The 19,232-nt window shown below is 49.3% G+C and overlaps 1 protein-coding gene across 4 annotated transcripts in view; it reads left to right on the forward strand.

Moving 5' to 3' along the window:
* Positions 1 to 520: 520 nt before the first annotated feature.
* The window catches only part of FAAP100 (FA core complex associated protein 100), a 34,144-nt gene continuing 15,432 nt past the window's right edge, over positions 521 to 19,232 (forward strand). For 2 of the 4 annotated variants that reach the window (XR_014788210.1, XM_084837595.1), the window contains exons 1-7: positions 523 to 1,270; positions 4,962 to 5,080; positions 7,382 to 8,310; positions 11,728 to 11,881; positions 13,245 to 14,041; positions 15,871 to 16,007; positions 18,677 to 18,793. Coding sequence is in view for 3 of the 4 variants with exons in the window: in XM_084837595.1 (XP_084693721.1) it covers positions 1,106 to 1,270; positions 4,962 to 5,080; positions 7,382 to 8,310; positions 11,728 to 11,881; positions 13,245 to 14,041; positions 15,871 to 16,007; positions 18,677 to 18,793 (2,418 nt within the window). In the remaining variant the exon portion in view is untranslated. Of the gene's footprint in view, positions 1,271 to 4,961; positions 5,081 to 7,381; positions 8,311 to 11,727; positions 11,882 to 13,244; positions 14,042 to 15,870; positions 16,008 to 16,804; positions 16,897 to 18,676; positions 18,794 to 19,232 lie in introns of those variants that run through there. The other 2 variants (XM_084837596.1, XM_084837594.1) reach the window with 2 other exon arrangements.

The raw sequence follows: 19,232 nt of genomic DNA on the forward strand, positions 1-19,232 counted from the left end.
CCCAAGCACGGCCCGTGGGCATCAGCCAGCCCTCCGCTGTTGGCCGTTCTGCCTCCGCATAGAATCCCTGCTCGGTGAGCTTGCAATATTCCCCAAGGAAGTTGTTTTTTAAATGCACTTGCTGAGCTCCACGTAGCCTTCCCCGCCCCCCGCAAGGGTATTTCAGCCAATCCATCGGGCACGTCCCGATGGTGATTTCCCTTCTGGCGCCCGAAGCCGCAGATCCTCCTCTCCCACGAGGCTCCCGCTCTACTACACAAGCGCAGAAATGCAGCGGCCTCGTCCGGGCTCCAACCGTTGGGACCCAGCCTCGTCCCTCGAGGGTGGGCGACCGCTGCCTGGAACGCTCCCCCTCCCAGCTGCCTGACACCCTTCCACGGGGCTCCATCCCTCACAAGCCGCTCCCACGCACGGAGCCCGCGCGCCCCTCCTCCGCCCCGCGCGCCCCGCGCGCCCCGCCCTAGCAACCGCGCGCCCCGCCCTAGCAACCGCGAGTTGCGGCACCAGCGACAGAGAGCGCCCAGCCCACTCTACCGCAACCTGCCTCCCGCTTTACGGCATGTCGTAACCCCCGCCCCTGTGCCCGCTTCTCCCACTAGCTACGGACGCTCGCGGAGCCAGGAGACAGAGAGCCGTAAAGCGGAGGCGCCACCCGCGCCCGGGAAGCGGCGGCATTAGCAGCGCTGCCCGAGCGGGGGGAGGAGGCGGGGTCAGCGTGGCAGCCACGCCCCTCTCGCTGGGGGGAGAATTGACTGGGGGGGTGAATTGGTTCCTGAGGCCCCCCATCGGGGTTTCGGGGTGCTTCCTTTGGCCCAATTGGGAGTGGCTTTTCTTGTCTTTTGGGGAGGGGGTTATACGGCTCATTCCCCCCCTTTTAAGCACCCCTCTTTGTTCCCCTCCTCAGCGCGGCCCCTCCTGAGAAAGGGGTGCCCACGTCGACGCGGGTTACCATTGCCCGGGTGGGGGTGGCCCCTTTGTGTGATTTTGGGTGCACGGGGGTCCTTGCAGCCTTACTTGCGCCAGGAGGACTCTCCCATCCTGCCCCGCCCCACCGTATGCGTGTTCCGTATCTCGAGGTCCGTTTTCCAGGCTGGCTCTGGGGGTCATGGCACAGGTGGGGCACAGGGTAGATTACCTGGCAGGCTTCTGCTGCCCGGTGGGGGGGCTGGCAGCTGGGAAGCCCCGGGTGCTGTGCCACGAGAACCGGATCTACCTCTCCAATGGCACCGAGTATGTCTACATCTACGACCAAGAAGGGCGGCTGATGAAGGTAAGTGGTATGGGGCTGTTCCTTTGATCCTGCTGGCCCAGGCTGGTCCATCTTGTTTAAGGGGGTGGGTGGAGAGGGGAAGAGATGAGGAAGCCCTGGAAACCAGGTCAGACACTATGAGCCTGCTCTTGGGGAGCTTCACACTGGTATCCAGGGAAGAGGAGTCTGTCTGAAAGCCCTCTTAGTCTGATGCAGACTGTAACAGCAGGTACACAAGTTCGCACACTTGCAGACTGTGTTAATTGATCTTGAATTCCGTTTTCCCTCTCTTAAATTGCTAACCTAGTTTAAATTCACCCATCAGTTTGCAGAAAAAGCCACCATCGAAGCACCCAAATTGTGAGTGCAGTCGAATGCTTCTAAAGTATTAGGTTAAGGGATGACTCATTTACACGTGGAAAAGCTTACTGATTGTGAGGATGTGCCATTACTCTCCTGGTAGTTCAATTTCCCAGGAGTATCTGTATGGTAGGTTTTGTCCATCACCAGTGTGAAGGTTAGAACAGCTATTAGATGCTTTTATATATGTGTGTAGGAGCAAGCTGTGTGGATTCTATTTCTGCACTGATCCACCCATATTGTTAGAGTAATCCCAAATACTGTGTTTTATGTTATATCAACTAGAAAGAAAATGCAGACATGCACAAATTATTCTGTTTTTTTTTTTTAGTGGAATGTCAATCTTTCCCCCCCAAATGTGTTCAGGGGAAAGAAGAGGTGGGATGCCTTTGGTATGAAGGAGCAACAGGCTTTTATTGGAAAACTGGTAAAGATAAAGGCCAAGAGTCAAAACCCTGCAGTGCAGTGACTTTACTGTATAAAGGGTAATGGTCCTTAGATGTAGAGAATGCTTCTGCTCATAGAAGATAATGGGGCGTCTCTTGGGAGTGCAGTCTCTGTATACCCATTCAGCCACTAGATTGTAACCAGCAGTGTTACTTAGACACTGGATTGACCATCAAGGTTTCAAACCACATAGATGTGGTTCGCATGACCACCACAGCCCACTGTGGCTTATTGAAGCCATGGTGGATTGTGGCACATGCTGGATGGCTTTTGAATATTCAAGCTGTGACCACAGATTGTTGGGTCGTCAAACTTGACAGGGGTGGGTTATGCGAGGGTTAAACAACCCTTGCATATTTCTAAAATAAGTCATGGGTTATGTGAGGGTTGTGTGACCTTCACACAACCCACCCCCGCCGGGTTTGGATGACACAACAAGCTGCGGTTGCAGCTTGAATCTTCGAAATGCTGCCCGCATACACCGCACCCCACCATGACTTAAGCCATGATGGGCTGTTTGATCATGTGAACTAGCCCAGTGAGGTTATGCATAGGATTTGCATAGATCAGTCTTGTGTTTAGCCAATTCCATGCATGTTAGTTTGGGGCATTCCCACTAAGTGGGTGAGCAGGCTGGCCAAAGAGGAACAGAGCAATCTTGCCCTCCTTCACCAGTTCGCTCAGCTTCCATGCTGGTTGTGGAGGAAGGGAAGCCCCTTCATCCATGGCCAGCACAGAAAGGCAGTGGACTGGCGGAGGAGAAAGAGGGCTCTCCAGTCCTTCTTTGTCAGCCTGCTGCACTTCTAGCCTGCATTTTTTTTTACTATCCTGCTTTTTACTTATAAGAGTGGCCCCTCTTACAAATAACAGGCAGGCGAGTAAAAATGTTGCAAACTAATAACTTTGGGGGGCTTAGGATCAAGGCTGGTATACATGTTCAGAGCAAGAAGTAGAGTGAAATGGTTTCTGTGTGGTTACACACCTTGGTTTGGTGCTTTGTCATCTGCTTTCCCAGTTACAGGTACCATGATTGTAGCATGAGGCCATTATAATTCTTTCCCCTCTCCATCTTTTATTTCAGTGACAATCTTGCATAAATAATTTTGGGCTTGGTTCTGCAGAGGTGCTTGGAAGCCTCAGCTCAGCATAAAAACCTGTGACTTTCTGGTGTTTGTCTCACATACAATTACAGGCAGGGCTACGTGGTGTGGGGCCCTGAGTTTAGCCATCTCAGTCAGGTGTTCTGCTGACTTTTCAATTCATTCTCCCACCGTAGCAGCCTTTTGCAGCAGGTTGGTTGTCGGTGCTTCATAATCAGCTTATATGTAGCATCCAATTCTTGGCATCTGCCTGTAGTGGTTTGGAGGGTGTTTTTTTTAACATTTCACTTAGTTATAAATCTTCCTCTGCACTCTAGGGTAGTCCTCTTAAACTGGCTTTGGAATGGTAAAATCAGGGTGTCTTATGGATTGCATCGTTTTCCCTGTTTGCTGGATTCATGACAAATTGTAGCATTATGTTAAATGTATCCCTTTAATTTCTTCCCTTGATTTGTTTCCAAGGAACCTATTATGGTAATATCTGGCTCAGCCTCCTACACTTTTCTCTCACACAGAGGAAAGTAGGTCACAAACAGGTTAACCCTTTAAAAATTGTATTGCTTGTTCCCCAGATCACACATGGTGCTAAGGGTGGTTGCTCAGTTCTTAACCCTCTTCTGAATTGCTGATGCAGCTTTTACTGCAGACAGACATGTGGGCTATGCCTGTTCTCTCGCTCCTGAAATGCAGCCCCATCTTGGATAAAATATGTCACTTGTTCATCAGCACAGTGTGGCAGCAATGGCAACCGTTAGAGGCTTAAAATGAAGAATCACATGTAGGCTGTTAGGTAACATAAACTCCACTCATTGCAATGTGTGCTCTTCAGAGAGAATAGCAGAATCTGTACATCGTGAGCTAGAGAGAGGAAAAATAAGATCCACTGATTTATGAGAGGGAAGCTTGTTTTAAATCAAAGTGTGTGTAGACATAATGGCTTCTGACTACATGCCACTGGGTATACTAAATGATCCCCAGAGGATATTGTGTCTGGCCAGACGCAAGATGGGCAGGAGGTAACACATTTATTTTGTATTTATTTCTTTATTCAATTTATGACTCACCCTATAGCCAAAGTTCTCAGGATGACACACACACAATGAAAACAAATACAACAAAACCAATGGTAAACCAACATATTTTTAAAAAAGTTTTAAAAGTGACAACAATAATTTTAAATAATAATTTTAAATAATACTTTAAAAGTTTTAAATGCTCATTCAGAACTTGCTTCTTTTCTGACATGTGGCTACAGCATTTGAAAGAGAGAGAGAGATTCTCAGGATACTTCTTGCGGTAGTGTTTTATTTTTAATTTTTTTCCAATGGACTACATGACAGCTGTCTAAGCAGGGTTGCCAGCTTTTTACTGGCTTTGCCCCCTGTCTTTGACAGCAGCAGAACATGGATACATTAAGCTGAAATGTCTCCTATTTTACCTGCATGCCAGGAAAAGCTTCACCTGTTAAATTCCTCTGTGCCAGGCTGCTGTTAATAGCACAGAAGTAGGGCGAGTAAAAATGTGGTGATCGTATTGTGTAGGGGTCTAGCAAGGCGGTAGATGATCTGCCCTTTTCGCTTCTTTGGAGTGGGGACGCTTTGTTAGGAAAGATCCTTCCTTGTTCACTACAGGGTGTTGATGACCAGCTCTGGCAGGGTGTTCATCTGCTTGGCCTTCCTATGGATTTTGAAATGTGCTGGTTTAAACAAGGGGATGGGTTGTGAAGCTGACTCCCAGTGTCTTCCACGTGGAGATACTGAAGACCTTCTGATATCTCGCCCTTCGTGTTTCCTGTTTCTTCCTAGGCGGTTTACAGATTTCCTGATCAAGTGTGGCATGTGGAGCTCCTGCCCTTCCACAAGCAGTTATACATCCTGTGTGCTGGAGTTGGTATTTACTGTGTGTCCTTAGACCACCAGAGCAGGTGAGAGATGGGGCATTACATGGCACAGTAGGTATTTGAAACTCTGTTTCTGCCGGGCAAAGGTCCTGTCATGGGGTTGGATTAATACAGGGGTGTTGAACCTCAGGCCTGTGGTCCAAATCTGGCCCGCATGGGGTCCTAGTCTGGCCCTCTGGGCTTCCATAGAAGACCACACCCTTTCCCTCCAACCACTGAGAGTTTGGTGGTTTCCTGGCATTTACACAGTTTTTTCCCTGTTCTAAAAATTTGAACTGCCTCTCCCAAGAGTTAGTTACTAGCAGGAAGAGCTTTAAGCTAAAATACATGGGTTTTTGGCCCCACCCCTCTTGCCTTTGCCCCGCCCACCACTGGAAAGTGGCCCCTGAGAGCTTCTCGGAAATTAAATTTGACCCTTGTTCACCAACCCTGGATCAGTAGTTTGGGCTGGAAGGCCAAATGAGACCGTTGGCCCATCTAGTTCATGACTGTCTGCACTGTGACTGGCAGTGGCTCCCCAGAGTTGCAGATGGGGGTCTTTCCCAGGCCTACCCGCTGATGAACCTGGGACCTGGTGCATGCCAAGCATGTGTTTCCCCACTTTGTCAGTATGAGAGCCAGTGTGGCGTAGGACAGGGGAGACCCTGGCTTGGGTCCCCCACCCCACTGTTAACGCTTTCCGGATGACCTTGCCCAGTCACACTCTCAGCCTACCTCATAGGGCTGTCGTGAGGATAAAATCTGGGAGAGATGGAGAATCACATGTGCAGCCTTGAGCTCCTCAGAAGAAAGGTGGGATGCAAATGTAATAATAAAATAAATATGAAAGACTAATGCAGGCATATGTGGGTGGGCTGGCTAGTATTTTTTGTAGGCAATTAACTTTTATTTATTTTTATATTGACCCATCAGTGTTCAGGGTGCTTTTCCAAGGACAACCTCCTGCCCCAAGGAGCTTACAATTTAAAAGCCAGCACCAGGGAAACAACAGTGGAAGGGGGAGGAAATGGAGCCAGGGGAAAACAGGGAAACAATATGTGATTCTTTCAGTTGCGTATGCTTAGGGTTACGTACAGTGGTAGGACATGAGAGGGGTGTGTGCATGTGGGCGTGCATACAAAGGCTTAATGGGAAAAGTGAGTTTTTGAGGAGGGAATTAAGAGAGGTGGCCTCATACATGTATTCCGGAAAACAGTTCCAAGCATATGGGGCAGCAGGGGAGAAAAGGTGGAATCTTTTGAAGGCAGAAGATGGTAGAGCTGCAGTATTGAAGATCACAGGCAAGGCTGTGCTGGGATATCGGAGCGGAAGGTTTTTGAGGGCCTATTTGCAAAGGCTGAGCATTTGGCACTGATGTCTTCTTCTCCTGAAAGTCAGCAGGCTTTGTTCTCCAGGCAAATCTAGACAATTTCAGGGGCGGGCAACTTGTGGCCCTCCAGATGTTTTGGCCTACAGCTGCCATCAGCCCTACCCAGCATAGCCAACGGTGAGGTATCGTGGGAATTGCAGGCTGAAACATCTGGAGGGCCACAAGTTGCCCAGCCGTGCAGTACATGGAACATCTCTGAATAAGGAAGTCTGTGTTTTTTAAGTGTTAAGAGCAGCTGGACAGGGAGGTAGACCTGATTGGATCTCAGCACTGGGAATGGAGGGTTTATCCTTCCCTGATCTCATCATGCCATTTTCCTAATTAAAGTTGCCTACCCACCATGTGGCATAATACTTTACCCCATGGTGCAAATAGCAACTGTGTGTGTGATTTTAATCAGGAAAACTGTGCAGGGGGGGAAATGTTAAAGCCCCTCTCCCAGTACCACATTATGTCTAGGGGTGCTTCCAGATGAGGCCTTTATTGCATTATCTATGGGTGCTTTCAGATGAGACTGTTATTGTGCCATCGCCTGGCGTCATTTATAAATTTTTACGGGGGGTCCAGACATCGTCTTCCATTTGTAACCCTCCCATGTTTCCCCAGTGCTCCCAAGGAGAAAAAAATGGAATTGCTACACTAGGCCTCCGGCTTGGCAGCGATAGGGGCCCTCTGTCTGGAAGCACCCTAGGCTTGCCTTTAGCTGGTCTGGTTTCTCCGCCATTGCTATCCAGTTCCCGTGCTCTTTAAAATGAGGCTTGTCAATCTTTAGACCAGCAAAAGGGTTAAGTTGCTGGAACCTCCCTCCAGAGTGGTAGCTTTCCTTGGCTTGATCCAGCTTGCTGTTTCCTGAATTCAGGTCTGTGAAGTGGACACTAAACCTTCTGATTTTTCACCTTCATTTCTGAGCTTTACCCTGTGGCTACACTGTGAGCTTTTCCCTGGTTGCTTTGAAGGATAGCGAAGCGGACAGATAGTGAGGAAAATGACTGCTTCTCCAGCGTCCTCCCCATGGGCTCCGATGCCTGCACCTTCCCCGATGCCACGCTTTGCACCTTCACGCTACTCAACGACGTCCTTGTCACCCTCTCCCAAGTTCAGGGGAAGTGGTGCATGAATCTCCATGAGCTCCCAGGCCCTGAGGACCGGGAGAACTTGCCGCGCCAGCCAATCAGCCATGTGGACATCACCACCAGCACCAGCAACGATGGGGACTTGTCCCTGGCACACTTCCTCCCTGTCCTGTGCTGCGCATCTTCTCCTGGCACCAGTGACCACAAGGAGGGTCTTCGCCACTCCGGGGGGTTTGTGCTGGAGGAACCCCTCTTCAGCCTCCTCTTTGGCATAGATGCCGCCATGCTGGACTCTCCCATGATTCTCTGTGGTTTCCCAGATGGGCAGCTGTGCTCTGTGCCCCTGAAGGCCCTGAGTTCTCCCGACAGTCGCAGCTGTGACGATTCGCCCATCAAGATCCTTCATCATTTGGAGGAGCCGGTGGTCTTTGTTGGAGCCTTGCGGACAGAGCGGGGGTCCCCAGGTGCAGAGGAACTGCCAGTGTACGGTGGCGTGGGCTGTGACTGTGTAGTGGCTTTGGGTCACTATGGTAAAATGGTGGCCATCAAGGCAGCTCAGGGGGAGGAGGTCAAGGTCCCAGAGCTCCGAGAGTATTACCTGCAGGGACCTGTCCTGTGTGCCGCATGCAGTGGGGGCAGCTGCATGTACTACAGCACTCATTCTGACATCTATGCAGTTGACTTGGACAGCAGCACCCTGGAGGCTGAGAAGGTGGAGGATGCACCAGGGACCCTTCCTTCTGCTTTGTCTCCTGCCAGCTTGAGCATCTGCAGTGTGGTGGCACTTTCTTTGTCTTCCCGGGAGTCGGAAGGTACTAGAGTGGGTCAGGAAATTGCTCTGTGCGCTGAAATGGTAGAGATAACCTTGATGTGGGGTTGTGGCATGCATGTGGCCCATGAAAATAAGACTTTTGAGGAAAAATGGATGAGCTGTGAGGGAGGAGTGCTACTGCCTGGGTATAGCTTAGCTAGGGGTCATGAGTGCTGGTTCTAGTCTCATCCACTTCTTTTTTCAAGCCCAGACTGCTCTGTGACATCATTACACAGAGCCAGTGCAGACAGTGTTTGCTTCCAAAAGCAGGCTATTTTGAAACCATCATTTTGCTATAGATTGGGGGTGGGGAAGCCCAGGCCTGGGGGCCAAATCCAGCCTTCCTAGGGTCCCAGTCTGACGTTCCATGGTTCCCCAGATGATCCTGGCCCTGGCCCTGCTCCTCAGCAACCACCAATAGTTTGGTGGTTTCTCAGCTTTTGCATAGTTTCTCTCTCCCTCTCCTAAGGCTCAGCCACTGGCAGTAAGAACTTTAAAACAGGCTGGCATTTTGGCCCCCCTCCCGTTGCCTTTGACACCATCCCTTTTTGCCTTAAGCCCTGCCCGCCCCCAGAAGTTGGCCCCCGAGAACTTCTCTGACATTGAACGTAAGCCTCAAGCTGAAAGAGGTTCAACACCCCTGCTGTAGACTCTGCTCTTGCGCCAGATCTGGCCCAGAGAGAGAGGTTATCCATTTCCTCAGATGCCAGTTGAGGGGTAGAAAAGGGGCAGGGCTTGTCAGCAGGCTGCTTGGAGCAGGGAGTTTAGGGTCTTGGCCAGCCACCCTCCCCACTGCTTTCTCAAAGTGGCCCTCCAGCAATGTTAGCTGCTGATCAGGGCTGTAGATTTCTCCCCACCCCAGTTTTTGGCAGCACGTTCTACACCGGATGGGACGTGCTTCTGTGTCCTGGGATGGTGTGGGTGGGCCTACATTCAATACAGTCGCAAGTAATCCCTGGGAAGCAGGCTTCAGCCTGGGGAGGGGCTGCCTCTGATTGAGTCGCCTGTGATATTTGTGCGTGAGCTCAGGGCAATATTTTCAGGGTCTGGCCAAAGGTTCCCCTTTCCTACCATCCCCTGTTTCTCTTTTTAAGACCCACCCTTTCATTTTCTACAGTTCCTGGGAGTCATGTGTGTCAAGCCTGCCAAATAGGGCATATGAATGGGGTGGGATGTCGTTGTGGAGGGAGTTGTGCTCCACTTCATGTGGAGTGAAGGGGAGCAGCCACATGCCGCAGTCCGCAGGCTCCCTGCTTGTGTGTCCCTGGCCTCACCCCAGGCCCTGCTTTCCTTAGGAAGAGATGCTTGCTTTTGGCAGAGGCTGTGCCCATGGTGTGCTAGCTTTTGAGTGCCATGGCTCTGTCCTGATTCAGAATCCTGCACAGTGGGGAGTTTGGGGCCAGCTTGGATCAACCCCAGGCGCTGAAGAAAGGTGCGGGGCGGAGGGGAGAGAGAAAGAGTATTCTCTCCTCAGTTCAGGAGCTCTGCCCCTTTCCAGTGAAATGGCTCTGTAATGCTGAGATCTGGGTAGGGAGTAGCAGTTCAGCATCTCTTCTTTTCTTGTGCCGAGCAGCTGCATTGTGTTTGCTCACCATGCAAGAGGCATTAATATCCTGAGTACAGGAAGCAGCCTTCCTCCCCAGCAAGGATCTATGTAGGCTCAGCAACTCCCATTTCTCTCTGCCTTTAGAGCAGAGGAGGAGTGGGCTGCTCAAATTGCCAGGAGGGGATTAAGAAGCATGTGGTTCTTTGCATCCCCTCTTCCCATCAGCAGGACAGAGTTGCCTTGTTTGACAGATAAGGAGGGAGGGACTTGCCCAGGGTCACTCCTTCCAAAAGAACTACACTTGCAGTAACAGTGTACTTCAGCATCAGTATTTGGGTTTCTGCCAAACTGGAAATATCTTAGCATTGGCTAATGAAGGAATCAGCAGGGAAGGGTGCTGTGCTTGGGCAGGTGAACAGTAGTGCTAGTAGGGCAAGGACTTAAGCAGTGGGGAAGAGACCTAGAGCTCTGCAGGATGCAGAAGCCCTGCTCCCTGGGCCATTGTAAACTTTACCTATAGCGCTCCTTGGCTTCTGAGCCTTTAGCAGACACTTCTTCCTTTCAACCCTCTTTGTGCATTCATGAGAACTGGGAGCTTGATATATTTTTTTTTAATTGGATCCTGAGAATCTCAGGAAGCCAAATTCTATTTATTTATTTATTTATTTCATTTCTATACTGCCCAATAGCCGAAGCTCTCTATTCTCAATCACAAAAATGGTTCACAAAAATTAAAACCAAAAAGCACACAATGAAACAATATAAAATATATAGAACATTAAAACCACAATATAACAATACAACCACAATAAAACCTAGCAGCAGTGCAGGAGTTTAAAATACAGATTTAAAACAGCAAAGCTAAAAATTTAGAAAGCTAAAATGCTAAAATGCCTGGGAAAATAAAAAGGTCTTCACCTGGCGCCGAAAGGAATACAATGTAGGTGCCAGGCGAACCTCACTAGGGAGCTCATTCCATTTTCATTCAGCCCATACACCACCCTGCCTATGGGTTCTTCAGTTTCTGGATCCAGTGTCTGAATCGCAAGGACTTGCAGTCTGGGGTGAAATTGATCTCATTGAGGGAACAAAACAGAGGAATACAGCAAAGGACAAGAGAGCTGCTTGCAGGAAAAATGAAACTGTCCAGTAGAAGTGCCCAGCTAAGATAGGGTTCCACAGGGAGTACGTATGTCTTTGTTTGTATGTATTCTTCTGAGTGCTGCAGTACTCATCTTAAAAGTGGTTTCTCTGTTCCCAATTCACAGCCCACCCACTTTGGCTGCCCTTCACTTCATTTCAGCATCACTCCCAACTGCAATCTTCTATAAGGGAGAAGCAATATCCACTTTCCAGGCATTTGCCCCAGAAAGAGAATAGAGTGCGCCTGGCAACACATTGCTGGGAGCTCAGTTTGTAGTGAGGTGGTTGGTGTAGCAGCAGGCAGCCACCTTTTCTTTTGCTTCTTCTCTGTGGTCCCCAGGACCAACTTCTGTGCATCTGTGCATGCAGTCTCCTGGTTCAATTGATTTTATATGCACCACTGTATGATCTATGGGAAGAGTGGGCAGAAAGTAGATCTGGATCTACCGGTAGCTCTCTGAGTGATTTGCAGTAGATCAGCAAGGATTTCTGACTCCCTGAATTGCTGCAAGAGAGGTGTAGGCCCATAAGGCAGGGAAGGGCTTGTGGCCCTCCAGATCTTTTGGCCTACAACTCCCATCATGGCCAAAACATCTGGAGGCAGGGCCACAAGTTGCCCACACCTGTTCTAATGCCTCAGCTGGGAGTGGGGAGGGGGCACCCCAGATCCTCTTATAGACTATTTCTAGTCCCTCTCTCTGTCTCACGGGTGTATGTTGCTCTCTTCAGGTGAGTCTGAGCTTCTGGCTTTATCTGCTAAAGGCCGTCTCATGACCTGTGGCTTATGCAGCCCAGATGACACACAGCCTGTCAGGATGAACCCAGACAAAGCTGGACAGAGGATCAAAGAACTGTTGTCTGGAATAGGCCATGTCTCTGAAAGGTAAGACCTGTCCTCTTCCTTTGCCACGGGCACACCTGTGTGCGTGAGCCTGTGCACATGGGTGTTATCCATTTTCATACCTATATCTTGTGAAGCTTGGTTTTACCTAAAGCTGCCTGAGCAACTGGCATGAGAAGTGGGCTTTGGAAACCTGACTGCAGTGTTCGATGCCAGAGATCTGCCCATTAGCATCTTGGACCTGGTGGCAGTTCTGAAAAAAGGACACGCTTTAGGTCTGTGGATACGTCCACAGTGTTTTCTTTTTGTGTGTATCATTTTGTATCTTTCACATGTTTGGAATTAGCAGCAGCTAGAACTGTTTGGGAGCTACTCTTGAGAAAATACGCAGGTCATTTCTGGCTAGATTAGGGCACGTTGATTTGGACAGATCAGCTTGGACACTAGCGAAGTGCTCTAACCAAAAATGACTGCATATTTCTTCAAAAGTCGCTCCCAAATGGTTCCAGCTGCTGCTAATTCCTCAGCAACAATATTATTATTATTATTATTATTTATAATAATAATATTAATTATTTATATCCCACCTTTTTCCCAATACTGGGACTCAAGGCGGCTTTACAACATTAAAACTTGTACAATTAAAACCTATAAATAGAAATAGAAATACAAGTGTACAAAAATTAAAAATATAATTAAATCATCAATATTAAAATTGTAAAAATATCAAAACATTAAAAGACAACAAGAAAAATAGTATCCATCCGTCATATTTTCACAGGTCCAGACTAGTTCTCCCCAAAGGCCTGCTGGAACAAAAAGTTTTTACATGCCTACGAAAGCATATCAAGGAGGGTGCCACTCTCGCCTCCCCAGGAAGGGAGTTCCAGAGCCTTGGGGCAGTCACCAAGAAGGCCCTCTCCCGCGTTCCCACCAGTGGTGCCTGTGATGGTGCTGAGACAGTGAGAAGGGCCTCCCCTGAAGATCTCAGGGCACGAGTAGGCTCATAGGGGAGAGTATAGTCTTTCAGATAACCTGGACCTGAGCCGTATAGGGCTTTATAGGACATGACCAGCACTTTGAATTGTGCCCGGAAACAGATTGGGTGCCCGTGAAGCTGTTTTAACAGGGGAGTTGTATGCTCCCTGTAGCCAGCCTCAGTCAGCAATATTCCTTGATGTCCACATTTGAGGAAGGCTAGAGGTGGGGGATTGTGCAGGTGTTCTGGCATAGAAATTCTAAGGCTTATATGCCTTTGGCAGATGCATTACCCAGGCCATCTGTAATTTCTCTTCTCTTTGTGTATCTGTTCATGCCAGCCTTTGGCCTTTTTTAGCCGTAATTATTCATTAGGGCCTGCAGGCTTGAATAGCTCCAGAGTTGTTTTCCCTCCTGGTCCCTGCAGAGTGTCCTCCCTAAAAAAGGCTGTGGACCAGAAGAACCAAGCGTTGACATGCCTGAACCAGGTGATGAACGTGAGTGCGGCTTTGCTGTCGAGCCAGAATGGCCAAAAGCCCGTCACTTGCACCATCGCTGCCCACTGGAGCCACATCCTGGTTCAGGACACCTTGACGGTCTCCTGCGTCTTGGAGAATTCCAGCGAGTGCAGCTTGGAGCGAGGGTGGACCTTCTGTGTCCAGCTCTTTGCCAGCTCCTGCGACTGTGAAGAGGACTCCGCCGACTCGGCCATCACCACCTACACTTTCCCGATCGATCAGCTCCTTCCTGGGAACAAGACAGAGGTGACCCTCCCGCTGGGCTCTGCCGAAGGCTCTAAGCCGGAGCTGCCTTTCACAGTCTCCTGTTCCCTCTACTACAGCCTGCATGAGATCCTGGGCACTGTCTCGGAGTCCACAGAACTGCTGGATGACCTGTTCTCTGATGATTCCCCAGGCCTTTCCCCAGACAGAGAAGGCATCTGCCTGCCCTTGAGGGAAGTCACAATTGACCTCCTGCAGTGCCTTCGCTTGGATGGTGGTGGCAATGGCATGCCTGCAGCTGCCCCAGCTCTCCCTGGGGACCCACTTGAGACCTTCCTGAAATTGTCCCAGATGCAGTCTGACCTCGAGAGCATCGAAGGGAGCGATGAGCTTGTTCCGAGAGCACTGAGCGCTCTGGGGGAGAGTTACCTGGCTCCGTCGGTGGCTTCAATCAAGGTGTCCTCTGATCTGCTGAGAACGGCCCTGAAGGACTTCGGTGCAGGTGTGTGATGATAATGAGTGTAGGTACCCTGCTTGCCTTCTCTCCTTCCCCTCCCCAGTGAGAATTCAGTGTCTGTCAGCCTCCAGCAGCATTGGCTGTTCCCGGATGCAATTTGTACACACTGGGAAAGGCAGTTTTCTTTGTTTGCAAAGGATGTTGTTGCAGCATGTGGAGCCAGGTGGGGTGGAGCTCATTTGGCAATGGGCTCATCTGTCACATTCCTGGGCAGCCTTAATCCAAGCAGTATGGCCACCTGCCATTTTATTTTATTTCGTTTAATCACCGTTACGCCCCGCTCTTCCTCCAGAGAGCTCGGAGCAGCTTACATATGCTTCCCCAGGGTGTGCATGTCCCCACCCCAATCGAGGCAGCTTCGCAGACCAGACCTGCTGAACCTCTATATTAAAACAATGTTATGTGCCTTTAAGCTGTTCTCTTTGCCAATTCACCCCTCTTGTCGCAGATGAAAAGGCAAGCTGCCCAAGTCAGTTTTTGCACCTACGTTGTCTCCAGCCCACGATCCAAATGCAAGCAGCTTCAAAATGGCTTTACTACACTCATGATCACCCCCCCCCCCACCTTCATCTCATGGATGTTGCCACAAGACCCTGCTGGATCCAGGCAGCAATGGGTGATAGGTGGCCTGTGGCCACAGTTTTGCCTTTGTATGAATGTTTTGTTACTTTGAATTCCAGAGAAGTCAGTGGCATGGCATACTGTCTTATGCCAAGATGTTTGGAAATCTGTTTCCTTTGGTAAGCCCAGAACTAATATTGGAATTGGAGTCTTCTTCTGCTTGTGAGCTATTTGTCCTGCAAGAGTCAGAACTGCTGTTCTCAGCATCCTTTTCCTGCCTAAGTAGGAAGACAGCTAATGGATGGACCCAGGGTGTTCTGCAGCATTTTTAATGCTGGTGGCAAAATCCCTTCAGGGTCCATAGTATGTCAGACCAGGGGGCCTGGAGGCCAGCATCACCTGGGTCTTCCTAGCTTCACTGCTTTAATGTTGTTCGCCCTCATCTGAAAGTCTGGAAATGATTTCCAAATGCTATGGCAAGACCAGGGAAACTCTGCAGCCAAACCAATAACAGCACCTGGACAATCTGCCCATTAGCAATGAAAAGGAAAGCAAGTCATGCGCCATTCACACAGGCTGCTAAATAATAGGATGGGCCTCATCCTGATTTCCAATCTGCAAATCCTGAGCAACAAGCAAAGCTCTTCCCCTAGGAGCCTCAGATTCTGCATGTACACAATGAAGCTGAATATAAATGTGCATAATTGTCCTCACTGAGGTAAGGGTGATTTGGGGGGTAAGATTCAGAATATTTTGCTGGGAAGTGTGACAGTGATGGAGAGATTAGGACTTATGGGGACTCTCTTGGTGAATCTTGCTGGAACCATTGATCCAGCTCTTACCAACTCGGTAGGCTTTTGAATCAGTGCAGCTTTCAGCGCGGCCCTCCCTGTCGGAGTCTGCCCAAGGTCTCACTTCTGGCTGATAGAGCAGCCAATGACGAATATGGATCCCTTTGTGTGCACTGTTGATTCTTCTGGTGTTCATTGGGATTCTTCTATTTAAATCTTCTATTAAACCTTCATCTTAGATAGACTGTATGCTGTATGTAGCCACTCCTTGCACCCAGTCAGGTTGTCAAACTGGATCAAATGAGCCACTGTGGTCATTTTTGTGCAGCATCTTCCTACACATCAAGCATGCTTCATGCACTCTTAAGCAAGTTTGGAAGTCAGTGGCAGGGACTATCAAGCAGCCGAAATTCATGCACCCCACATAATGTTGTCTGCCCTTCTTCCGTTGTCATCTTTCAGACACATCCCTGTGCTGTGCTGTGCTGCGATGGTTGCTTGCAGAGAATGCCGAGGTGGAAGCCCTCCGGAGCCAAGATACAGCAGCACTGCAGGGGTTGGCCCCAGACGGAGGCCAAGTGCAGCTGGACATCCGAGAGGCAAGGCATGAGTAGCAGACCGGGGGGGAGAATCTTCTGATGGGCATCAAGCCCAATCTGGAGTGGTTTTGATTCCTTGTGAAAAGATCCACATGGTATATCCCACCCTGTCCTTGAAGGTAGCCTTGGGTTAAGGCTCTTAACTTGGATTGCTGGCGTGACCTCACATGCTCTCTGCCGCTTGGATTCCGCTGTCGTGTACCCAAAGTACAATTGCTACTGGTCTCATAAGATCTGTGGTCTGACCAAGTCCTTATCTTATAAAGAGTCTGCATGTTACAACAGGGATGAAGAGAAGAGATCCTAGAATATCTGTGTAGGGGGATTAGCGTAGGAATGTCAGAGAAATCCACAATGGAATCAAATGAGTTTGGGTTTCTATGGATCTGACCTGTGGATTCCGCGGCAGACTAGCTTTTCTCAAGTTGCATGGATTCTGTGGCCTCGCAGACATTTTTTTTTTTTTACTTTCCGGAATTTTATGTGAATTTAGTTGTAGAAAAATATGTAAAACAAAAAAGCACGAGCTGAAAATGTGCATTTCCCCATAGGCTAAAGCATGAAAACGCACATTTGGGAGGATTTGTGCATTTTTGCTAGTGCATGGAATTTTTTGTGCATTTGCACAAATTTGGGAAATTGGGGGAAAACCCAATTCCACCAGTGAGTGGAACGAAAGACACCTGACAGTCTGCAAGATGCAGACGGAACGGATTTTACAAAATCCGTACATCCCTAGGTTAGAGTTTCATGTCTTGGCCACTCTGCAACTGAATTAAAGCTTTTCCTTCTTCCAGGGCTTGTGTGCCCATTGCGCGTGGAGTGGGAGCGGATACCAATCCATAGCTCTGCTTAACCTCCAGGGCATAGACAGAGCTCTGCGGGCACAGTGCGTACCCCATTCTCTTTCTTCTCTTAGTTGGGAAATTGCTGTTGCATCAGCAAAGTATTCCCTGGCTTGTAGAAGAGAAGAGGGCACCTGAGTGTGCAGTGGGATCTCTGCCCACTCACTGGTGTAACTAGATCACAGCAACTAGGTTCAGCTGCAAGCCAACCTCCCTAAGTACTATAGCGTTAGAGGTAAGTGAGAGTTCCCTGGCCAGCAGTGTGTGCTAAGGGCAACCTCTTGAACAAGGGCAGCAAGGCTGCTGGGGCAAACGCCTCAGTTTCTAGCTCCAGCCTTCATTCTTTGCTGCAGTTCTTTCTTGGGTGCTTCACTCACAGACGTGCGAGTTTAACCAAAGAAACCTTTATTTCCCTGGAAGACAGATCAGTTTCTCCAGTACAGGGCTGTTGCATCTTAGGGCTGTGAGCCCAATCCAGCCCCCTGGGGTCCCCCAAACAGCCATGTTCCCTTTCCCCCAGCCTCTGATGTTCGGTGGTTTCCCAGCTTTTGCATGGCTTTTTCCCATTCCAGAAGGTCGGAATGCCTTTCCTAAGGCTTAGTTCCTGGCAGTAAGAGCTTTAAGCTAAAACATGCTGGTATTTTTTGTATTCTGGCCCTGCCCCCTTTTGCTGCCCACCACTGGAATGTGGCCCCCAAGAGCTTTTCTGAAATTGAATTCACCCTTGGGAGTGCCAGAGGTTCACCACCTCTGCTCTAGTAGATCTATAGGCAACCTTCTCCAATTTGGTGCCCGGCAGAAGTGTTCGACTGCAACTCCCATCATTCCTAGCCAGCATGCCACAAAATGCCACAGAACCATTTAGCTGCTCCCCCCCCCCCCCCGGCCACTTATGGTTGGTCTCCCTTGCCCACAGTTATGGAGGTAAGCCCAATGTCACCCCTTGGCTACAGGAGCCAGGCTGGAAGCATCAAATGACGGGTTTCTTCTGCTCTTCAGCTTTGCCGCATTTCTGTTCATTCTTCCATGCAAGGGGGAGCTGTTAAGCTGTCTCCCCCCTTCCAATCCTCTTGGAGCAGAATACAGCTGATTTTAATTGCTAGCTGCCTCTCCTGCCATAGCCTGTTAACCCTCCAGAGAGGGGGGCAGCTTGAGCACCAGCAGCGACTGAGTTCCTCCAGCTTTGCACATGAGAGCATTAATAACGTCAGAGTGATTAGAGGCTGTGCTAATTCTGCTTCAGCTAAACCTCCTAGATTAAACTCGTTGGGGCTGTATTTCATTGGGGTGCAGAGAATAAGCCATTTCGTTTCAGCAGAGAGCGAGGGTTGCTGGCCTTGCATTTAAGCTGACCACCTGTGGGATGCCAATTCAGGTTCTAAGCAGAATGTGTTTGGGGGATCTTGCATAATCCTAGTAAATTCAGGAGGGGTAGAAGCAGAGAATCTATGGATGTATGAACGAAAGATGATCTAGCATCCCCTTGGGGTCTGGGAAGTTACTGGGGTGGAAGGGGCATCAGAGATTGCCACAGTTGCAGGGGAGATGCTGTTGAGTAGAATAGGGCCAAGAACATGAGAAGAGCCCTGGGAAATCAACTCCCAGCTCTGCCATAGATGTGGAAGGTGCCCCTGCCCACCTTGCTAACTTCAGCCTCACTTCTTCCATCTGTAAAATGGAAATGAGTAAACTAAATGGCAACCTTTTAAAAAGAAAAAGATGATTGAGTCTCTTTGTTACCATGCTTTTGAATTTGAACCACTCAGCAGGATTTGTTGCACTGATGTCCATGTTGTCTCCCCTTAACCACCCCCCACCCCCCAGGTGGCTGTCAGTGACCTGAACCCAGCAGGCCCCATCCAAGCAGTGGAGATTGTGATCCAGAGCTCCCCGCTGGCAAACTTGTGCCAGCTGCACCATGCCGTGGTTAGGCGTATTCAGGTATAAGAGATTCCAGAGAGGAGGGTGAGAGAAAGCCGCTTGTCTGTCCAGTGCCTGTCTTGCATGGAAAGAGTCATAAACATCTGTGTGTCTGGGGTGCAATGCAGCTACGGTTGAGGCTGCATAGTATCTCTCTGTTGCCCCTTTCACAGTACATTTAGGATGATAAAAATTGAACAGAGTCCTAGCCACATTGGCCCATCTTTTGGCAGCAGGGGGGCCTCCTGTCCTTCCCTTGAGAATGGGGATGATCATTCTTCTTTTCTTATGCCAGAAAGCAATCATGCTCTCAGAGGCTTCAGCTCCCAAAAGAGTGGGCTTTTTCACTTTTGTTATTAGTGGATTCCTTAATTTTGGTATATATCATTGTGAGATCTTTAGCCTAATTGTATGATTATTTAAATTTTGTCATGATTTGTAATTGTGAGTTATCTGGAAA

Source organism: Heloderma suspectum, chromosome 2 (genome assembly GCF_057233095.1).
Source record: "Heloderma suspectum isolate Gila_16-S chromosome 2, 16-S_ref, whole genome shotgun sequence".
Lineage (NCBI taxonomy): Eukaryota > Metazoa > Chordata > Lepidosauria > Squamata > Helodermatidae > Heloderma > Heloderma suspectum.